A 19,094-nucleotide genomic window follows, 5' to 3' on the forward strand; every position below is an offset into this window, starting at 1 on the left:
TGTGGGGGGGGGGGGGGTTGTACCTGAAGGTTCCCACTGCTCAGACGTTCCCCAGCTGGAGCTTCACAAAGAGGCGGGACTCACTCTGGTTATCTGAGCTCTCACATTCTCATCTGCTCCAGCAACAGTCACCAGGTCAGCAGCACTCGCACCTTCAGCATCAGGGCTGGAGAGGGAGCGGACACACGTGCACGTGGACTGTGCACGTGCTGCAGACGAAGGTTCCTCACTTATAAGGATAATAAAAGACGTCCATGTTTTTTACAGTCGTCTTTAACTGGATCAAATCTCCTGTTTAATAACACATAGACGCTCCTGATCTGAAATTCAATAACGTGGCCTGAACCCAAAGTGAGCTAACATCAGGCCGGATGCTAACCGCTAACGCTTTAGTGACAGGACGCACGTGACCTCCGACCCATGATGCACTGCATGTGCCTCCCTCACAGCTCGTAATGTGGCGCGGTGGAATAGCGGAGAGCGACAGCCTGTGTGTAATTGTTCAGAGGGGAAGTGTGTCATGCATATTTGTGAGCATGAACAGCGTCTGCAGCCGTGGGAACTCACTCAGATTTGACTTTATATGTTTTATTATTGAAACAAATGGAGCTGCAGCGACTCTGCAGCCGCTCGACCTCAAACAGCTGATGTCCGTTTGCACTCGAGCCTCTGAAGCTTCCATGTAGTTTCTGCTCTAAGCAGCCGAGCATCAAACTTTGATCCGATAAGAAAATGGAAACTGACTTCATCACAGGTTGTTTCCCTGTTTATAGTGATTGGAAGTTTTCCTTTTGTTCAGATTTATGAGACAAACTGTGATTGATTGATTAAACCAGGGCTGCAGGTTTGTTCCCCCCCCCCCCCCCTCCACACACACACACACACACACACAGGAGACTGTTCCTGAGTGAATCACTGACTTTGTCTCCCCCTACTGGTGGTTTTCATTCTAGCAGTTTGCTGCAAACTTCTCTGCTATGGGGAGAAAACTCTGTGTATTTGGTCATTTTGGTGAATTTAGCAAATGTTTCAGCCTAATTGATGAATCTAATTTCTCTCATTAATCAGAACAGTGAAGTCAGATGGTTCTTACCTGTGTTGCTCTTTTCCACAGCGGCACGTATCAGAAAATATCCTCCAGCAAAGTATTATTATGTATTTATGTTTCCTACTTTAGATTTTCTTCCTCTTGTGTTTCCTGCTCGGACTCCACTCACCTCATTGTCTTCACCTGTGTGTGTGTGAGTGTGTGTGAGAGTGTGTGTGTGTGTGTGTGTGTGTGTGCTCACCTGCAGTTTAATGAACATGAGCTCAACTGGTTAAAGTGATAAATCAGATTCTGAGTCACAGAGGAAATAAAAACTATTCAATTAAACACAACTTTAAAGAATCTATCAAGAAAAGAGTTTATGTCTTATTTTAAATCTCAGGTAAAGAAGCATTTCTCCTTCCTGTTGGTCTTTTATCTCTGTTGTTATTAAATCATTTATTTCTTCTTCTCTCTGGTTCAGCACAAAATCAGTAAAAACATGTTTTTAAATGAACGTCCTCCGACTGTTATGTCCATAAATCAGGGCGGAGCCTCATGTTTAATATCTTTAACCAATACAGATTCAGGGAGAAACAAAAGAAGACGCTGAAATGTTGAATGGAACTGACTTGTATTGCTTTAATGTTCTTTTTTTCTCCTTAGGAACAGGTAAGCCATGACAATATAATGTAAATGAGAAGCGCAAACCAAATCTGAGACCCCCTCGGTACACCGTTCACACCGAGTCTGCACAGGGCCACAGACTTCTCCTCCTTCGGCTCAAAGCAACAGGTACAACGCTCAGAGAACATTTATCTTTTAAGCTTTTTCTTTTTCTTTTCCAAATGACTCAAAAGTGGATGGAGCCAGGTCGTGGGTTTCAAAGCACTGTACCTCTTTGCTTTCACCGGAGAAATGAACCAAATCATAACAAACAGGTGAGGAGAAGAAAGGAATAAATAAGAATAAATAAATCAGTGACGTTCAGGAGACGACAGCTTCACGCTGAAGCTTCAGCAGTCGCCCGCGTGGGATCTTCTGTTTGTTTTTTAAGTGCTTTGTTCGTTTCCCATCAGGCCACGGGGCGTCTGCTGTCGTCTCGCTGTGTAAACGCATCAGTATCTGACCTTTGACCTCTGTGCGTCCCGGCTGCTCTGAGATCTGCTGAGCAAAGCTTTCAAAACGTGAAACACAAAAAACTGAAGGTGAAAAAAGAAAAGCGACATGCATCGGTCGGAACACACGACGAGCGTTTGAATCTTTGGCTAAATGATAAGTGGAGCTGTTTTCATATTGCATGTGAGGTTTCCCTGCTTCCCTTTGTGTCTTGAACTGTTTTTAAAATCTACGCCGACTTCTACGAGTCGCTCACGAACGCTCGCGTCCATGCAAATCAGACTCTCGGCTTCTACGTCGCTCATTGCCCTACCTCGTTCTGAGAGGAAAAGTAAAAGAAACAAACATGACGAGCCCAAAAACAAACATATACATGTACAAAGTAATGTACACCATATATTCAAACACATTTCAAAATCGTCAGACTTTGAAATCATTAGCCAAAATAAGTATATCTTTTTTTTCTCAACCCATTAGGTCATCTTCTTTATCTAGACTGTACAATATATGTATATATGAGTAATCATGAGGGACCAAAAGCAACAAAATTAAATACTTTTTCGCTATGTCACCTTTCAAAGTAGTATATCTATGTACATTATATCAATATCGATTCTCCTTAGCTTATTGTGATGGTTGAGCGAGTGTTCAACAAGCAGGCGTTTGCACAGTGTGGAAACTTTTTCTCTTTTGTTTTCTAGACCACGTCTCTACATGTAGATCTGTGACGACACCGTGGAACAACAAACCGTCCTGGATACAGCGAAAAGTTAACCCTGGCTCGAAAACCAAAGAAAGTCAAAACAGAGCGTCTCGCCATCATGGGACTACTTCAACGATGGGTTGTCTACGTCTTTTCTCGAGTAAAAAAGGTTTCATGTTCTATTTCATGCAGTCTGTGACAAGTCAGACAACCTGGGTGAACTTGTCTAAAGGTTTTTAAAGTCGGCACACAGCACGTAGAATGTTTCAGTGATGGCGTGATGAGGATGGCGAGGGGGCGTGGTGCGTTCAGGGACATCAAACATGCATAAAGAACAGTGCATAGGTCCAGGTCATGGGGCCGGTCCCGGGTCATCTCCAGTGTGTTTGAGTGGCAGCGTCTATTAACAGATCCACTACTGCAAGCAGTCAGTGACGGGTGGGGGGGTGTGGGGAAGGGGGGGGGGGGGGTCCAAGCCTTAACGAGTGGCGCCACCTTGTGGACAAAGCCCCTCTCCGGCTGCCATGCAATCAGGAGCTGATTTCAGGCCAGAGTCATCCAATAAGCTTTAGAGAAAGAGGGAGGGACCGGAGCCGGTGCGGCCGTGTGGCGCCCGGAGCGTGGCGCTTGTTTTTTTTTTTTTTCTAGAGTCTGGTCTGCCGTGCGCAGTTTAGATCAGTCGGCGTTTCACTGCGGAGCCCTTTCCGACACACAACAGACCTGGAGAAGAACCACTCAAAGATTTCACGATGACTCGGTGGAGGGAGAAGAACCGAGCTTAAAGATCAAGCTAACATGCAGAAGGTCTTCACACTCTGTTTTGTTCAAACTTTTTTCCTGAAGACGAGTTCAAGAAGAAACCGTGTTTCTTTTTGTCTTTTTTTTTGTTTTGTTTTGTTTTGTTTTGTTCAACACTTCATCTTTTGAAAAGAGGAAATAAAAATGGCTTCGTAGCTACGTCATTCTTGCACTTGTATTGTAACAACCTTTGGTAAATCAATCGACAAAAAAGACAACAGAAAACCCCTGAAACATACGAGTCCTCACGTGTTCCCCGTCTCAACTTTGCATTGTTACATTTCCTCCCGTCCGCCTCATCCTCCTCATCCTCCTCTTCTTCGCTTGTCACGTTCTCCGCTCCACTTCCTCCGACGCCACTTTGGATCCACGACAAATCCCTCGCACAGACTTCTCTTCTTTCCAAAAAAGACCAACGTCAAAGACAAGTCGTCAAGGCCGAGAGAAAACAAGAGAAACAAACCGACAGGAAACAGAAAAAAGAAAACGTCTCCGTCGAGTCCGAGGCGCCGACGAAGACGGAAGATTCCAAGAAATGGCCGCCGCCATTTAAACTCCCGGGGGTTTCACCGCTTCATCATTTTGGAGACGAAGCTGACGATGGCGCAGGCGGGCTGACCCGGGTCCAGCTCCGCGAACAGGTGGCTCACGTTGTCCGTCGTGCTTCCTTGCTTCCTCGCCACGAATCCAAAGAGTCTGGAAGTTAAAACCCAAACACCTGTTGAGTATTCAAACTGGTTCTCTAGAAGTATCTACTGGTTAAAATGTGTTTTTTACTTCACTGACCTGACGGAGCCGCCTCCTTCTCTTCCCCATCTGTGGGCACAGGAAACAGATGAACAGTTAATAACTAATCAGATGGTTCATGTTCTCACGTTGAGGCCATGAAGGGTCTTACTTCCTGTCCTGGGGATCGGTGTCACAGTAGGTCACTGTGTTGATGGGATAATGTCGCCTGAAGAAGATCCTGCAGCAGGAGAAAGAGAAACACACCAGTTACTGGAGGAGCTGACGAGGAACACACCTTCAGGCTCTAATGGACAACTGCACTCACTTCCTCTGGCTGTCCGTGAGTGTGATGCCCTGTGGGGACACCTTGAAGTGGACGGTGGTGGCCGCCGGCAGCGGGTTGGTCCCCAGGGTCTGACTGATCGCCTTGGCTATGGCCTGAGGACCAGTGAGAGACTCCATGTCCACCGAGTTGATGAAGAGGACGTTACAGGCTGGAGGAGAGACAGAGAGACAGACAGAGGGACAGACAGAGAGACAGGTGGTGTTAGAACTCCGGCGAGAGGAGAGAGAGTATCTCGGCATGAACAGAGTGAACCAGTATTTACCATGAGCTTCTTCAGGAGCCTTCTGAACTGTAAAGTAAAGGTGTGGACATGTGAACTGATTCATGTAGAAACACACAAACACTGGATGTCTCCTGACGAGCGGACGGAGAGTGACTCTGAGAACATGTGATGATTCTCCTTCTTACCTGCTCCTTGTTTCATGAGCTCCAGCCCAGGATCAGTGGGCGTCGCCAGCTCCAAGGCCTCCTCGTTGGGATCTGAGAGCAAAGAAGGAGAGAGTGAACCTCCTGCTAGATGCAGATGTCCTCAGGAGGTTAAGTGGACATTTGGGGAGACGGGGGCTTGGACGGACCTTTGGTGGGGATCATCAGTTTGCAGGGCAGAGCCAGTGGAGTCATGGAGTGTTGGTAGACCAGAGCGGAGAGACACCCGAAGTACGGCTCGTTGGGACAACCCTTCAGACGCACGCCCTTAGGACTCGTCTCGATCAGGAAGTGTCTCACCAGCTCGGTGGTCAGGTCCCCGACTGGAAAACACACAACTACGTGTCAGATGTTTCACTTCCTGCTGTGAGGAAGCTTCCTGCTGCTAGGGGGCGCTCTATATTCACCTTTCTTGGTTTGCTGGGCAGTCGGAGGGGGGCAGGCCACCTTCATGGCCAAACCGTACGCCCCCCGGAACGAGTGGCTGTCCCGGATGATGAAGGCCCCGGGCTCCCGGTCCTTCAGCAGGTTGATGGCTGAGAGAAGGAGAGAGGAGGAGGAGGAGGATGAGAGAGGAAGAGGAGGCCCGGTCAGGTGAGGGCAGCGAGGCTGGGACTCTCACCTTGCTCTCTGGAGATGTCGGGCTTGTACCAGAACCTGGACGTGTCCTGGACGAACTTCACGTTCATCTTGATGTCGGGACAGTCGTCTGTTCAGAGGAGGAGAGACGTGATTACTGCTGAGGACACATTCTGAAACTCAAAAGCAGTCGGCGTGACCTTTGACCTGTGGGATCTTCTCTGGAGGAGCGTGGTGTTTATAGCGTCTCACCATATATGGACTTGGGGAGGTCTGGGAGTGTGCGAGTGCCGGTCAGATTCGGCGTGCTGCCCCCGCTGGCCGGTGTTGGCGTCATGTTGTTGTTGTCCATCCTCTCTGCGTCTCCGCTGGACATGTGTCTCTTCTCCGGCAGCTGCGGGGACACGGGGAAGGCCGGCGTGGACGGCGGCGGGGCGCTCCCCTGGCGAGAGGCGGCCCCCAGCTCATCGGGGGTGCTGTGGCCACTCGCTGCCGTGCGGCGCCCCATCAGGGGGCTGGGAGGCACGCCGGCGCCTGCTGTCTTTCGTCCAATCAGAGGGCTGGAGGGGACGCCGGACGCAGGCGGGTGTCTGCCCAGGGAGGGGCTGGCTTGACCCAGGCGTCTCTGGAGGGCGGGGCTGGGCGGTGTGTTGGTGGCCACGGTGCGGTGGAGGGTGTTGGGGCTGCCGGGGACGGTGTGGACGCCCATGATGCTCACCTGGGAGCCCTCGGGGGAGGCGGGTCTGTAGGGGTGGGACTGGGCGGGGCTGTCTGACGAACCAAACCTCCTCCTGCAAAATAAAGCAACCGTGAATCATCTGCTTCCTGTTTTAAACAGATTAAATGGAAACAAGATGAAGAGCGAGGCTGCTGCTCGTCTTCATCGCTCCTCAGTTACTGATGAGGAGGAAGAGGAACCTGAGGACTCACCCGTCTGCACCGTGGACCGGGCTGCTGGAGCAGAACCCAGCGCCGAACTGTCTCGGGTCCTCAAAACTGGGATGATCTGAACAACACGGAGCATCACGACAAACACACACACACACACACACACAGGGTCAGTCTCTACACAACCTGTCTCTCGTCCACATGTGATGCAGGTGTCGGGCAGCGGAGCGACACAATCAGAAAACTGTGCGTTGGAAAGTGAGACACACAAACGTTCAGGACATGAAGTGTCTCGGTGTCTCGGAGACTGTGCTGCTGGAAACACGCTTACCGTGCTCTCCATCGTTAGAATCAGAGTCTAGCGGCAAGAAAAGATAGAAAGCAAAGGATGAAGAAAGAGAAGAGGAAGAGGAAGAGGAAGAGGAGAGGATGTTCGGAGGAGGAGGAGAGAGGGAAGACATAACTTGAGTGCAAAGCCAGAAAAGCCAGATGTGAGCAGCAGGGGGCGCCAGAGACAACTACACTCAGCTTCAGAAGGAAGTCAAAGCTTCTCGATGTTTGATTCTGTCTTTATTTCTCTTAGAATAAAAATCATCTAATATCAAGTTACAAGTTCAGCTCTTTGTGATTCTGTGTCTTTGTGTCTGTGAAACATTTGAAGCAGCTGCACCTTTAACATGTGACGATAGGAAAGAGGGAAACTCAGTGTTTTGAATCTTTACCAGGACATCGTGTGAACAGAGAAATGTGAACTGACCTGATCCGACCTGGTGATGCGGCTTCAGTCCGAGCGTGGACAGCGGCATCTTGGTCAAACCCTGCAGGAGAACGAGCTGCACACAAAGAGACAGGAAGTCACAATTTAAAGCAGAATAAAAGAACTGAATAAGAATAAAAACAGGAAGATGAAACGACTATAAGAGTTTGAAATGAGCAAACACAATGACACATTCACATTGAGTTGAATGTAAACTGTACTTTCTTGTAACAAGTCATCAGCTGCTTTAACTTCACACATTTAAAAAAGAGCTGTAGAGGTTTAATCAGGTGGTAGAGAAATGAGCCAATGAGCATGAGGAATGGGAGTCACATGAGACGATGACCACAGCTGAGGCAGGGACCGGCGGTGAAGGTTAAAACACGTGTCGGTGGAGGAGACGTCCAAACTGAAGAGTTGTGTCTTCTGAAGAGACACTCTCACAGACGGGACATTTCTATAAATTTGTTTCCAGAGCAGAAACCTTCAAGCTCGACTGATGATTTGTTTTGCCTCTCATTCAAACGCACTGCTTTGCACACACCTGCTGGTGTTCCCTGTGTCACTCGTGTTTTTGCCTCAAACAAATTCACGAGGTGTTTGTGTAAATGTTTCTGAAACTGAGCGAGAGGAAGATCCTTCTGGAATAAGAGCTTCTGTTGAGAGGACACATTTACCATCAACGTGTTCTCCTGTGAATAATAATTCAGCTCCCTGATGAAAACTGAAGCTTCCTCACATGAACACACATTTCACTTTTCAGTTCATGTTATCTTTAAGTTATTGTGTTGACACGCTTCATTAATGTGTCTGTTTGAGGGTCGATTGTGAAATATTTAGGTTTTAAACTTTGTTTTAAAACTTTAAATGAACATTAAGTGACTTGCTCATCAAATCAGCTGCAGATTTGTGTCTGTCCTCTAAAGACTGATGAGCTGCAGATCTCGTCAGTGTCCCCTCGGCTGTGAGTCTTGGTTTCACCCAGAATCCTTCACTCCATGCAAATACTTGCAAACCTTAGCGTCAACATGTTTAAAGCTCCCTCACATCTCCAGCGTCCTGCAGCCATGGAGGAGACGCTGGCCTGCCTGCTCCTGCTGCTGCTCAGCTCGTCCTCTGAGAAGTACGTGTACGTGGATCAGAGGATGAACTGGCCTCAGGCTCAGACTCACTGTCGGACTCACTACACGGACCTGGCTGCCGTCTGCAGCAAACAGGACACAGAGCATATCCAGAAGCTCGCCTCTAAGATCGACGGTTTTATTTGGATGGGGATGGAGAAATTCTCCACAGGCGGGGTGAAGTGGATGTGGTCGGGCGGTGCTGAGGTGACTGAGTTCTTCTGGAAGCCGGGGCAGCCAGAAAACCGATCGGATGAGTACTACAGTTTAATTCAGATGGACGGGTGGCGCGATTGCCAGCCGCACTACAGCTTTGCCTTCTTCTGCTTCAGGGTGGTGGTGGTGAGGGAGAAGAAGACGTGGGTGGACGCTCTGGACCACTGCAGGGAGCTTCACCTCGACCTGGCCAGCATCAACTCTGAGACGGAGATGCTGCTGATCCAGAGCGAGCTGGGGAAACACGTCACCTCAGAGCACGTCTGGATCGGTTTGCATTTCTTCCCCGACGGCTGGCGGTGGGTGGACGGGCGGCCGCTGGAGTACGAGGCCTGGAGAGAGGAGATCAGACCCGCGTGTCCTCGACTCAGAATGAGCTGTGCTGCTCTACAGGTGACGGGGGGAGCAGCGGTGCTCGGTGACACCACAGGGGGGACCGGAGCCGGTTCTACTGCTGCTGGTGTGAATCAGCGTGTGTGGAAGCCTCATGACTGTGAAGACAAACTCCACTTCGTCTGCTACTGACACGTTCAGAAATATATACTTCAAGTTTGTTTTTACTAGTGATATGAGTATCGAGGTTATATTGAAGAAGCATTTTGAAAGTGTTGTGATGTCGTTTTCTGTCCTGATTTAAATCTTTAGATCTTGTTTATGTGCTTTTAAGATTTGAACCTTTCATTCTTATTTTTGTTGGTTTCTAAACTGGCGCTGAAGAAATTGTAATAATAAGAAATAAATGATTTGCTGTCTTATCTGACTCGTCCTTTCCTAAGAATAGAGAGTTATTCAGGCAGAGCAGATCTGAGAGCGCCCCCTATCTGGACCTACACATGTTGAAGTAAGGAGTCTGAGGCGACACAGGGAAGCCGGGGGTCTGTGGAGAGTTCTCACCACCGCCTCCAAAGGCAAAACCGTCCGGCTTGTGGTCCTCGAACGCCTCCCGGTAGCTGTGCATGAGACCCTTCAACAACAAGACAAGTGTTGGTTAGTGTGATGAATCAGCAGAGAGGAGTGTCTTCAAGCTGAAGAGGGAGGACACAGTAGAACAATGTCCTCAGGACGTGGGGACGACCACCGCACCTCTCGGGGTCTTCCTCCCGGGTTGAGCGACAGGTTGTTGGCGAAGTCCGGCGAGTGAACCGGCGGCGTGCTCTCGTGGCTGCTCTGGTACTGACCCTCGCTGGTGGTCCGGCGCCGGCCCGTCTCCTGCGTCACCTCCGGGGTCATTCCTCTGGAGCGAACTCCTGCCACAGGCCAAAAGGTTCAGTGGGCTGTCCACTCACATTCAAAAACAGATGTTATAGTGTGTGTTAGGAAATGAGGGGACACACCGAGCTGGACCCAGAGCGGGCGGGGGGGGGGGGGGGGGGGGGGGTTAAAGAGTAAAGAAGTGATATGCAGGAAATAAAAAGCAGTGGAAAGTGAGAAATAAACAAATGAAGTGATAATAAAAGGCCAGAAAGTAAAAGGGAAGGAAAGTGGACAAACCAGAGAAGGAATAGGAGCGATGGCGGTCAGACTCAGGTGATATGCTGTCACAGAGGCCCCGGATACGAGCGTTGTACTCTGTCCCGGGGGGGGGGGGGGGGGGGGTCAGGGAGGAGGGTGGGAGGCAGGAGGAGGAGGAGGAGGAGGAGGAAGGAGGAAGGATGAGAGGAGAAAGCACGGAGGAGGGATGGAGTGAACAGAAAAGAAGTAAAGGAAAAACCAGAACAGAAATGAATTCAATGAAAGTGAAAAGATATATTTGTCAGATGAGATGATTTTGTTTCGTCTCAGTCACAATAATCCATCAGATCTGTGACAACCTGAGAACTGGGGGTTTATAACTGTCCTCCAGAGGGTGGCGCTGGTGAGCTTCCACATGAACGTATAGAAGAAGCTGGTGCAGAAAACTAAAGAGAATCTAAAGTTACAGAATAAAAGTCTGAAACAGCCTCATCAGCATTTCTCATTCAGACAATAACATAATGTTTGCCTCTTATCATAAAATACATTCCCTCCCTCCAGGCAGAAATAAAACCTTTTTCTATTTTAGTTTATTCTTTTGCATTTTTTAACTACTCTCAGTTGTTTTTGATTTAGGCCTTTTTACTTTGGAGCGACATCTTATTTGATCTAATCTTCAGTTTTCTTGCTGTATTTGCTCTTTATGACGTATTGTAGGTCTGATCTGTGGAGCGTGAAGTGTATCTATCATGTTTCTTATTAAATTTGATTATTTTCTATTCTTATTCAGCTATAAACCTGAACTTGAACCAAACTAATCTCCAGTTAGAAACTTTTTTTACTGGGAACATGCTGGTTTCCATAGTTCCCAGCTGCAGGACCCACGTTGTGTTTCAGCCTCTCTTACCGGCGATGCGGTGAGCCACCAGGCCTTCCAGGTTGAGCGTCTCCTCCTCTGCGTCTTGTTGGGGGGTGACCTCCGGGACGGGGGAGGACGAGGCGCTGTAGCCCGTGTACGGGGACGAGCCCTGCAGGTCCGGGGAGTGGGACACCAAGGAGCCATGGTGCGAGCTCACAGGCTTCAGAGGAGCCTGCTGGGGGAAATCGGTGGGGAAGTGGTGCGGTGCCTGGCGTGGGTGGAGGTAGGGCTCTGGAGTGTGTGTCGGGGTGGTGTTCTGGTGTTGGAAGCTGGCGTTGGGCCTCTGGGGGGGAGTACACAGGAGACTCCATGACGGGGCTCTGGTTGGACACTCTCCCCGTCGAGCGGAGCGGCTGGTGGAAGGCGTTGTTGACCGAGCCCGAGCTGCTGTAGCCGTGGATGGCCGAGTCCGCCTGGTACGAGGGTCTGGCGAGCGTCTGGGAGAAGGGCGCCTGGGACGAGTTCAGGTTGTTCTCACCAGGGGGCGCACTGTGAGACTTGGACATGTGGGAGTTGATGGGGTCCAGGTCGAGCATGAGCATGTTGAGCGCCTCGATGGACTGCTCGATGTCCCGCTGCGACGCCGGGAAGTGGGGCAGGCTGTGGGTGGACTGCAGCGGCGGTCCGAAGGGGTCGTCTGGGAGGCTGTACTGGTGCCAGGTGTTCAGACCCCTCTGGACGGCCTCTCGGCTGCTGGTGCTCCTCTCGGGGGCGCGGGGCATCGGCGTGGGGCAGGCTTCAGGGCTGCCGGCAGGCGGGTTCCCGAAGGACTGCGAGCGGTACATCCCTCCTCCGTTCTGGAAGCTGCTGTAGCCCCCCCTGTGGGGACGCAGCGTCCGCCGTCCTCTCCTGCATCGCCGTGGGAGTTCGGACTCCGTGCACGGGCATTTCGCTCAACTTCTCCCCGAGGACGCCTCTCTCCAGGTACGGCCCGTCGTTCTGCCCGCTGACAGGCGTCTGTGATTGGTAGTTAGAGGTCTGCTGGCGTCCCCTGACCCTCCAGGGAAGAGATGGTGCCCAAGCTGTCCACACTGTTGCCCTCCTGGCTGTTTGGCAGCTCGTCCTCGAGGATATCCGTCTCTCGCTCCTCGGTCGGATCGGACACCGGCTAGTCTGGTGTGGCCCCCGTTGACGTGCACCTGCGCTGGGACCAGGTGCCGCACGCCGCCCCCAGGACTGGTGGACGTGGACAGGTAGGCTTGCCTCAGGTGAGCCGGCGCCTCGAGGCCGCTCAGGAGCTGGTCGAGCTCTCTCTTCTCCTGTGGGCTGAGGGGCGGGTGGGCCGCTGTCGGGTTGCTGTGATTGGTGGCGCTCGGCACCGACTGGCTGTGCTCATCGGTACGATCGGTCTTGACGGAGGCGGTGGAGTTGCCCGAGTCGCTGCTCACGGAGAGGGTGTGGTCGACGGCAGGGAGGGAGGCGTGGCCTGCGACAGGAAGTGTCTGTTCGGCGGTCTGGAGCGGGTGGCTGGCGCTCTGCAGCAGGCTCTTAGCATTGGTCAGAGGGTTTTCAAGGACTGGGAGGCCGTTGATGGTGACCACTCCCTCCAGGGAGTCTTTCTTACGGACGCGGGCGTAGAGGCTTCCATCAAGTGGACCCTGGGTGTGAACAACATCTGAAACACACAGAGACAAACTCTATTAAACATACACAGAATCAAAACATGGAACAAAATGGGACCGGACCTCACACGCCACCAACACAGTGACCCCCCCCTGCACCCGTCTCATGTGACCTCAGCGCCTCCAGCTCTATTTATAGCAGGAAGTCACTGTCACGTTGCGTCAGCGCCGGTCTGTTGTGAACCAGGACGTCCAAGCAGCTGGTGAGTCGGAGCCGAAGAGACGAAGAGTCCGTTTGAAAACCAGGAGACGACTGATCGTCCTCTCCAAGCTACAGACACGATGCACAGAGCTGTTTCTAAATGTGTTCAAAGATGTGAAAAAGAATGACACGGGCATATTTGTGTTATTTTTGGAGCATGTAGCAAACTGGGCAGAGCTTGACTGTAAATTCCTTTGGCCTGGCTGCACCTCAGATGAGGGAAACTTTCCTTAAAAGTCTGTGAGCTTCAACCAAACCCTCTGTGAAGTCTGTGCATTCTGAAATCAAAGCCCAAAAACCCCAAGAAGAGTTTTGCATGAGAGTTATTTTGTGCACGGAGATTAAAAACCCTCGTTAGTGGCCCATGAACACGTCATCATGTGTGTGTGGAGCGTGTTGATCCCGCGGCGGAGACACAGTGTTTACTTTACAGTTACTGTGAAACTCTGCTTCCTCCAGACACAAGAGTCACACGAGCACCAGCTCCTTCACAACACCTCCCATTCACCAGCATATTTCTGCAGAATCCACACATGTATGTGCCGGTGGCCGGATCATGTGAGGGATGTGCCAAACTGAGCCCCCCCCCCCCCTCCCCAGGGACAGATGGTGGATCACTCGGCCGCAGCTATTTCAAACCCCCGTCAACGACAGCTCCCGGCTCCGTGGTGACAGGCGGAGAGGAGCTGGGAACAGCTCTCGGCTCCTGGGCTTGTTTTTCATGACCAAACACAGATTCACCGAGAATGACTCCAGGTTTGGTTTCAGATCTAAAGTGAAAACGGGAGAGGAATGTTCCCTCTACAGATATAAAGTTGAATTTTGAGTGCGAGCACCAGATTCTTTAACATCTGAATATTCAAATCCTAAGAATGTCTCTGGGTGGAAGCTTCCTCCTTACCTGCAGGTCAAGAGAGGAAGAACTGTCTCCTCTTCCTCACTGAGATCAAGAAGCTTCAGGTGGAGGACGGGTCAGTTAACTTCCAGAGTGGTCCAGTCTCCTCTGAGCTCTGAGCCTGAGGGCTTCTCCTCTCACCCTCTGATTCATACCCTGCTGTCACCCAACATGTGCTCCAGTGGAGGCGGGGCCGAGGCTGAGCTGGCACTGGGATGATCCCAGGTCTGTTCCCAGCAGCCGGGGGCGGGACTCCACCACTGACCTCCACCTCCGCCTCCGCCCTGCTGCTGTTTCTCATAAACTGACACTCCCACGCCTCTGCCTGATGACATCATCAGCGGGGGCTCCCCTCACCCAGGGGCTCCCCCGCGGCCCCCACCCTGAGATCTGCACGAGTCTATCAATCAAACTTCTCAGGTCCAGAGTCTCCAGCAGCTGAGCTCTTCTGTCCCTTCCCCCCCCGACCTTCTGCACACAGTGGAGGCCCTTGTTCTTGTTCTGGTGCAGAAGAGATGACGAGCGAAGCTTTGAGTCTTTGAGTCTTTGAGTCTTTCTCCAGCTGCTGTTTGAGGTGAGACCAGGACAGTGTCGTCTGACGGCTCGTCCACGTCACAAAGCAAAATGCAACATTTGGGCATCAGGCATTTTGATGGTTTTACCAGAACATTAAAGTTTCCAGTGATTCACCAACTTCACAGCCTCTCACATATCATGGAGCTGCTCGTCAAGTTCAATCGTCCGAATCCTTTAAGATCCTTTGCTCTGTTAAAAGTCTTTTTTTTATTTCTTTGTGCGTTTCCCACAGAATGAATTATCTTTGTTGTGTTTCCCTCTGAGTTTGTGTGTTTGTTCGTTAGCAGGATTCTGTGAGAACCACGAGACGGATTTCCATAAAACTCGGTGTAAAGATGCGGTTTGAAAAAACTTGTTGAACTTTTCTCACTTTCTTTGACTTTGTGAGAGTTGAAGTGATTTTTCCAGATTTTCTCAGTGAATCATTTTCCGCAGTTTGAGGTTTAATCTCTCTGAGAGATTATATTTAATCTTGGCTGTGACTCACGTGTGTGAATGTTTGTGGAGTGAGTCTCTTCAGACACTTCCATTTGCTCACCAGGGGAGGAGGATGGTGGTGTCGGTGGGGGGGGGGGGGCGGGGGGGGCAGCGAGGTCACATCCTCAACTTCTCCCCCACACTCGTCATGAACAGGAAACAAACACGGGTTCTGACTCCACTCAGGTTGGGACAGTTTTTTTTTGTTTAACCCCGGACGACCCCGGCGATGAGCAGCAGCCGGTCGGAGAAGATCTGAGCTGCTGATGTGCCCTCGAGCAAGAATCTCCCTCACCTCTGCTTCAGGACAAGAAGCTAGCTCTGTTAAATCAGCACATCAGCACCACAGAGTTTATCTCTCATTCTAAAAGTTTCTCTAAAGATAAACTCAGTTGTGTGTTTTATTAAAGTTCCGCTGCTGGATGTCAGAGCTTCAGGACTGGTGAGATTAAAAAGCCGTTATGGTTTGATGGTGTAATTCCTGTCGGGAAGCAGGAAATCACCCCCCCCCCCCCGACGCCTTCTGGCTTTTAGAAAAACATCAGCAGTAATTTTGCAGTTTCTTTTAATCTAAAACATGCGAAACCACATATTGGTCATTTTTCATACTTTGGGAGCCAGAGAGTGAAACTGGGAAACCACAGAGCACGTCGCAGCTGAAGGGGAAAGTGAAATGATCAGGAACATGACTTCATGTGTGTCAGGGTTTAAGTGAAGATATAATCCTGTTCTTCTGGTGTCAGCAGACTCAGAATCAGTCGTCAAAGCCACAAATAGAAGAACTTGTCTGAGGTGAAGCTGGTGACATGTTGTTCTCGTCCTCAGAGGACAGAGTGACGTTCAGACGCTGGCTGGGGATCAGTGAAGTCTGAATGGAAGAATTGTTTGAGTGTGATTCTGCTGACGAGTGAAGAAACTAGAAAAATATATAAAATAAACATCAGATCTTTTCTACACTGTTCTGGAAAATACAAGTTGAAATATCAGGAAACGTCCGTGAACGACTCAAATAGACCGACTGATAAATGTATCTGAAAAATATAGTTCTATTATATATATAGCATTTAAATCAGGCCTCTCTCTCTCTCACACACACACACACACACCTGTCCATTCTCTCTATCCTGTTATGTGACAGGTGCTTTCCTCTCTTGTGAAAGTGCCCCCCCCCACAGACACACACTTAAGTGTTTCCTCCTGCGTCTCGATAACTTAACAGCCATTAAAAACCATCTAAACACCCGTGGCCGATGGTTCAGTATAAATAGACGACGTGTTGTTGCAGATGGAGCCGCTGGGACGTGGGCTACACACAGTTTGTGCATTAACACACACACAGGGATGGAGTAGCAACACAACTGGGACGCACAGCGGTGACAACATGGTTCTGTGGCTGATTCTGGAGCCGGATGTTTTATTTATACCTCGAAGTCATCACGCTCATTATAGATGAAACTATAGACGTTCGAAAGTGAAACCAATTAAATGGACGTCATCTTTGTCCCATGTGACAGCTCACGTCCGCCATGTGGTGTCAACAGGAAGTAGATTGTCTGAAAGACGAGCGTCCCACTCTTCACACGTTGACCTTATGAAACGGACCAAACCATTTTTCACTGAATGCAGACGAGTGTAAATATAGAAACACACCTCACGATGATCACAGGGTCGTGTGATGAGTCTGAGGCCTGCAATCATAGTTTTATGGGAGTTGGTGTATGATTTCATGTATGTTTATAAATGCATCTGTGAACTCACGTGCACATCATGCACACGCACGTTCAGGCGTCTGCAGCGAGAGCTATTTAGAGGAGGAAGGTTCCATGTGGAGGTGCAGAGGTCAGAGGAACCTGGGGCAGAGCAGTCAAACTGGGAGGTTTGGAGAAGTGAAGCACTTTGCTCTGAAGAGGTCGAAGAATCACATGTTCTCAAAATCCACTCGTCAGCCTCTCGAAGGAACAACAATCGATCAAAGACGTGGAAATATGAAAATGATTTGATCTAAAGTTGGACGGTGAAGCCTCGGTTCATCTTTCATCTCACGCAGAACAAGATCTCTCATATTTGTCTTTGTCGTTTCTAAACTCACAAACATGTGTGACGCTCACGTGCACTGACACTCAGAGGCAGGCACGTGCACGCGCCACTATCCATGTGCGTGCACGTGGGGATGTCAGCGAGTCGTCCGGTATCTCACAGCAGGACGCGACATCGCAGCTTTCATAGTCTGCACGCCAACAGAGGGTTTGACTGGCAGCTGGCTGTGTGTGTGTCTGTGTGTGTGTGTGTGTGTGTGTGTGTGTGTGTGTGTGTGTGTGTGTGTGTGTGGCTTTAATCCACCGTGCGATAGGAGGATCTGCCAGGTTTTCACATTCCAGTGCAAATAAACATCTTTCCCTAAACATGATCTATTTCTAAAGTCTATGTGACATGTGGAAGCAGAGCCTGAGAGAAACAGAGACGTCGTCATAAAGGAGGACGTGTCAGTCGATCGGGGGGGGGGGGGGGGGGGGGGGCGTGTCACGGTGGCGTATCGGTGACTGGCACAAGGAAAACTGTGGAGGTTTTATATTTGCTGTTACCCCTCGCTCCATCCATCACTCAGCGTCCAGCTGTCACAGTTTGAGGTAGCACGGCTGTATCAGTGTCTGTCTCCAGGACTGTCTCCAGGACTGTCTCCAGGTCTGTCTCCAGGACTGTCTCCAGGCTGATGTCATCCGTCCCCCTGGCTGTGGTCTGAGTCCTGAAGCTCCCTGCTGGACGTCTGTGCCTCTGGAGGACAGACGCCGCTCCACATCCCACCCCACTCGCCTCCCTCTCTCGGACACAGACACTCTCACTTCACTTCACAACCAGTGAAGTGAAGCTGAACTGAGATCAGTTAAAAAACACTCTGAAGTTATTAACAACCAGAGTTTATCTCCAACATTCAGCAGGAAACTTCAACTTTAACGATCAACATTCGTCTGTAAAACACTTCATGATGGTTGAGTTTGAATATTCCAGATTTGATCTGACACCAAACATTTGTGTGACATCATCTGGAGCCCAGAGGTCGAGTTCTCCTTCCTGCACATGAACAGGATCTAAATTTAACTGTTGATGTGTCGTAATGCTGCTGAGGACATAAATCAGCAGGACGCGGTGGTGGTGAATCTCTGGCCTCTGTGCATCTGTCAGTCGCTCTGTGTCTGTGTCCGATCCTCTGTCTGTCACTAGGAGGATCAGCCGCTGTCATAAAGAGAATCTGAGGAGCCACGTTTCACCCTCAGAGTCACAGACCCGGCTGCTCCTGTGGAGACTCATGAGTAGATTCAGTTTAAACACAAAGACTCTTTCAGGGATAAGATCAAATGTTCGGTCGAGGCCGAGAGACGACAGGAACGACCACGTGGGGACAGACAGAAGGACAACGAGGCCTTGAGATACGAGGACAGGCTCGGCTGGGATTTGAACCTGCTGCTGCAGCTCAGCGTCCTGTCAGCAGGACGTCCAACGAGAAGACTCACACAGGAGACGAGTCAAATCCCTGAAATCCATCTCTGGACACCTGAGTTCACCGTGGAGCCTGTGAGGTCAACGTCTCATCACACGCTCAGATATTTATAATTTTAAAAGTGAAAATCACGATTAAAAATGCAAACGTAGATTAAACACAGGGAAACAAAGGAAATTCCAACCCCTGCATCCTGAACTCTCAGCGTCCCTGGTGGTTCAGCGGGTGAACCAGATTCCACACGTGCACCGTGTCCCTGCACAAACTCTCTGGGAGTCACATGCAGCTCCCGACCAGAGGCCCTAATAGTTTTGGTGCACCCAAATTGCAGCCTGCTCATAAAATGTTCCACACGCACAAATGGCCTCGCTCCATGACTCACTTTGTAGCGTCCAGGCGCCAAACACACAGGACGCCACCACGTAGACATGGAAACGCAACAAACACACAAACAGACGCTGGAGTCTGCAGAGCGAACGCACAAAAGATCCTCGTCTGCCTGATGCAACAACAACACACAGTTTGCATCTTAATGTTTGAACACAACTTGAATTCTCTCTCGGTTTCATGCAGACGTTTGTAATTTTTAAATCTTTCAGTGCTACTCACCGGTCGCTGCTGCTCAGCTGCTCCGCTCACTATCACTTCATTCTTTACTCTCTCTGTCTTCTTCTCTTCTCCTTTATTCAAACTTTAAATGATCTGTGTCTGTCTCTCTAGGTCTGTCTCTCTGGGTCTGTCTCTCT

General features: G+C 50.1%; 1 protein-coding gene across 1 annotated transcript; it reads right to left on the reverse strand.

Moving 5' to 3' along the window:
* Positions 1-1,644: 1,644 nt before the first annotated feature.
* tns1a (tensin 1a) lies at positions 1,645-18,917 on the reverse strand. Its single transcript, XM_053417599.1, is given in 24 exon segments — positions 1,645-4,343; positions 4,434-4,463; positions 4,546-4,614; positions 4,702-4,870; positions 4,985-5,011; positions 5,131-5,202; positions 5,298-5,471; positions 5,556-5,684; positions 5,771-5,857; positions 5,980-6,518; positions 6,658-6,733; positions 6,947-6,973; positions 7,373-7,433; positions 9,026-9,041; positions 9,543-9,673; positions 9,793-9,956; positions 11,069-11,369; positions 11,371-11,898; positions 11,900-12,052; positions 12,054-12,173; positions 12,175-12,695; positions 12,859-12,973; positions 13,955-14,124; positions 18,731-18,917. Coding segments are annotated over 24 exon segments (3,996 nt in total). The 3' UTR covers positions 1,645-4,213.
* Positions 18,918-19,094: the final 177 nt, after the last annotated feature.

This window comes from Pleuronectes platessa, chromosome 24 (assembly GCF_947347685.1).
Source record: "Pleuronectes platessa chromosome 24, fPlePla1.1, whole genome shotgun sequence".
In the NCBI taxonomy this organism is placed as follows: Eukaryota; Metazoa; Chordata; class Actinopteri; order Pleuronectiformes; family Pleuronectidae; genus Pleuronectes; species Pleuronectes platessa.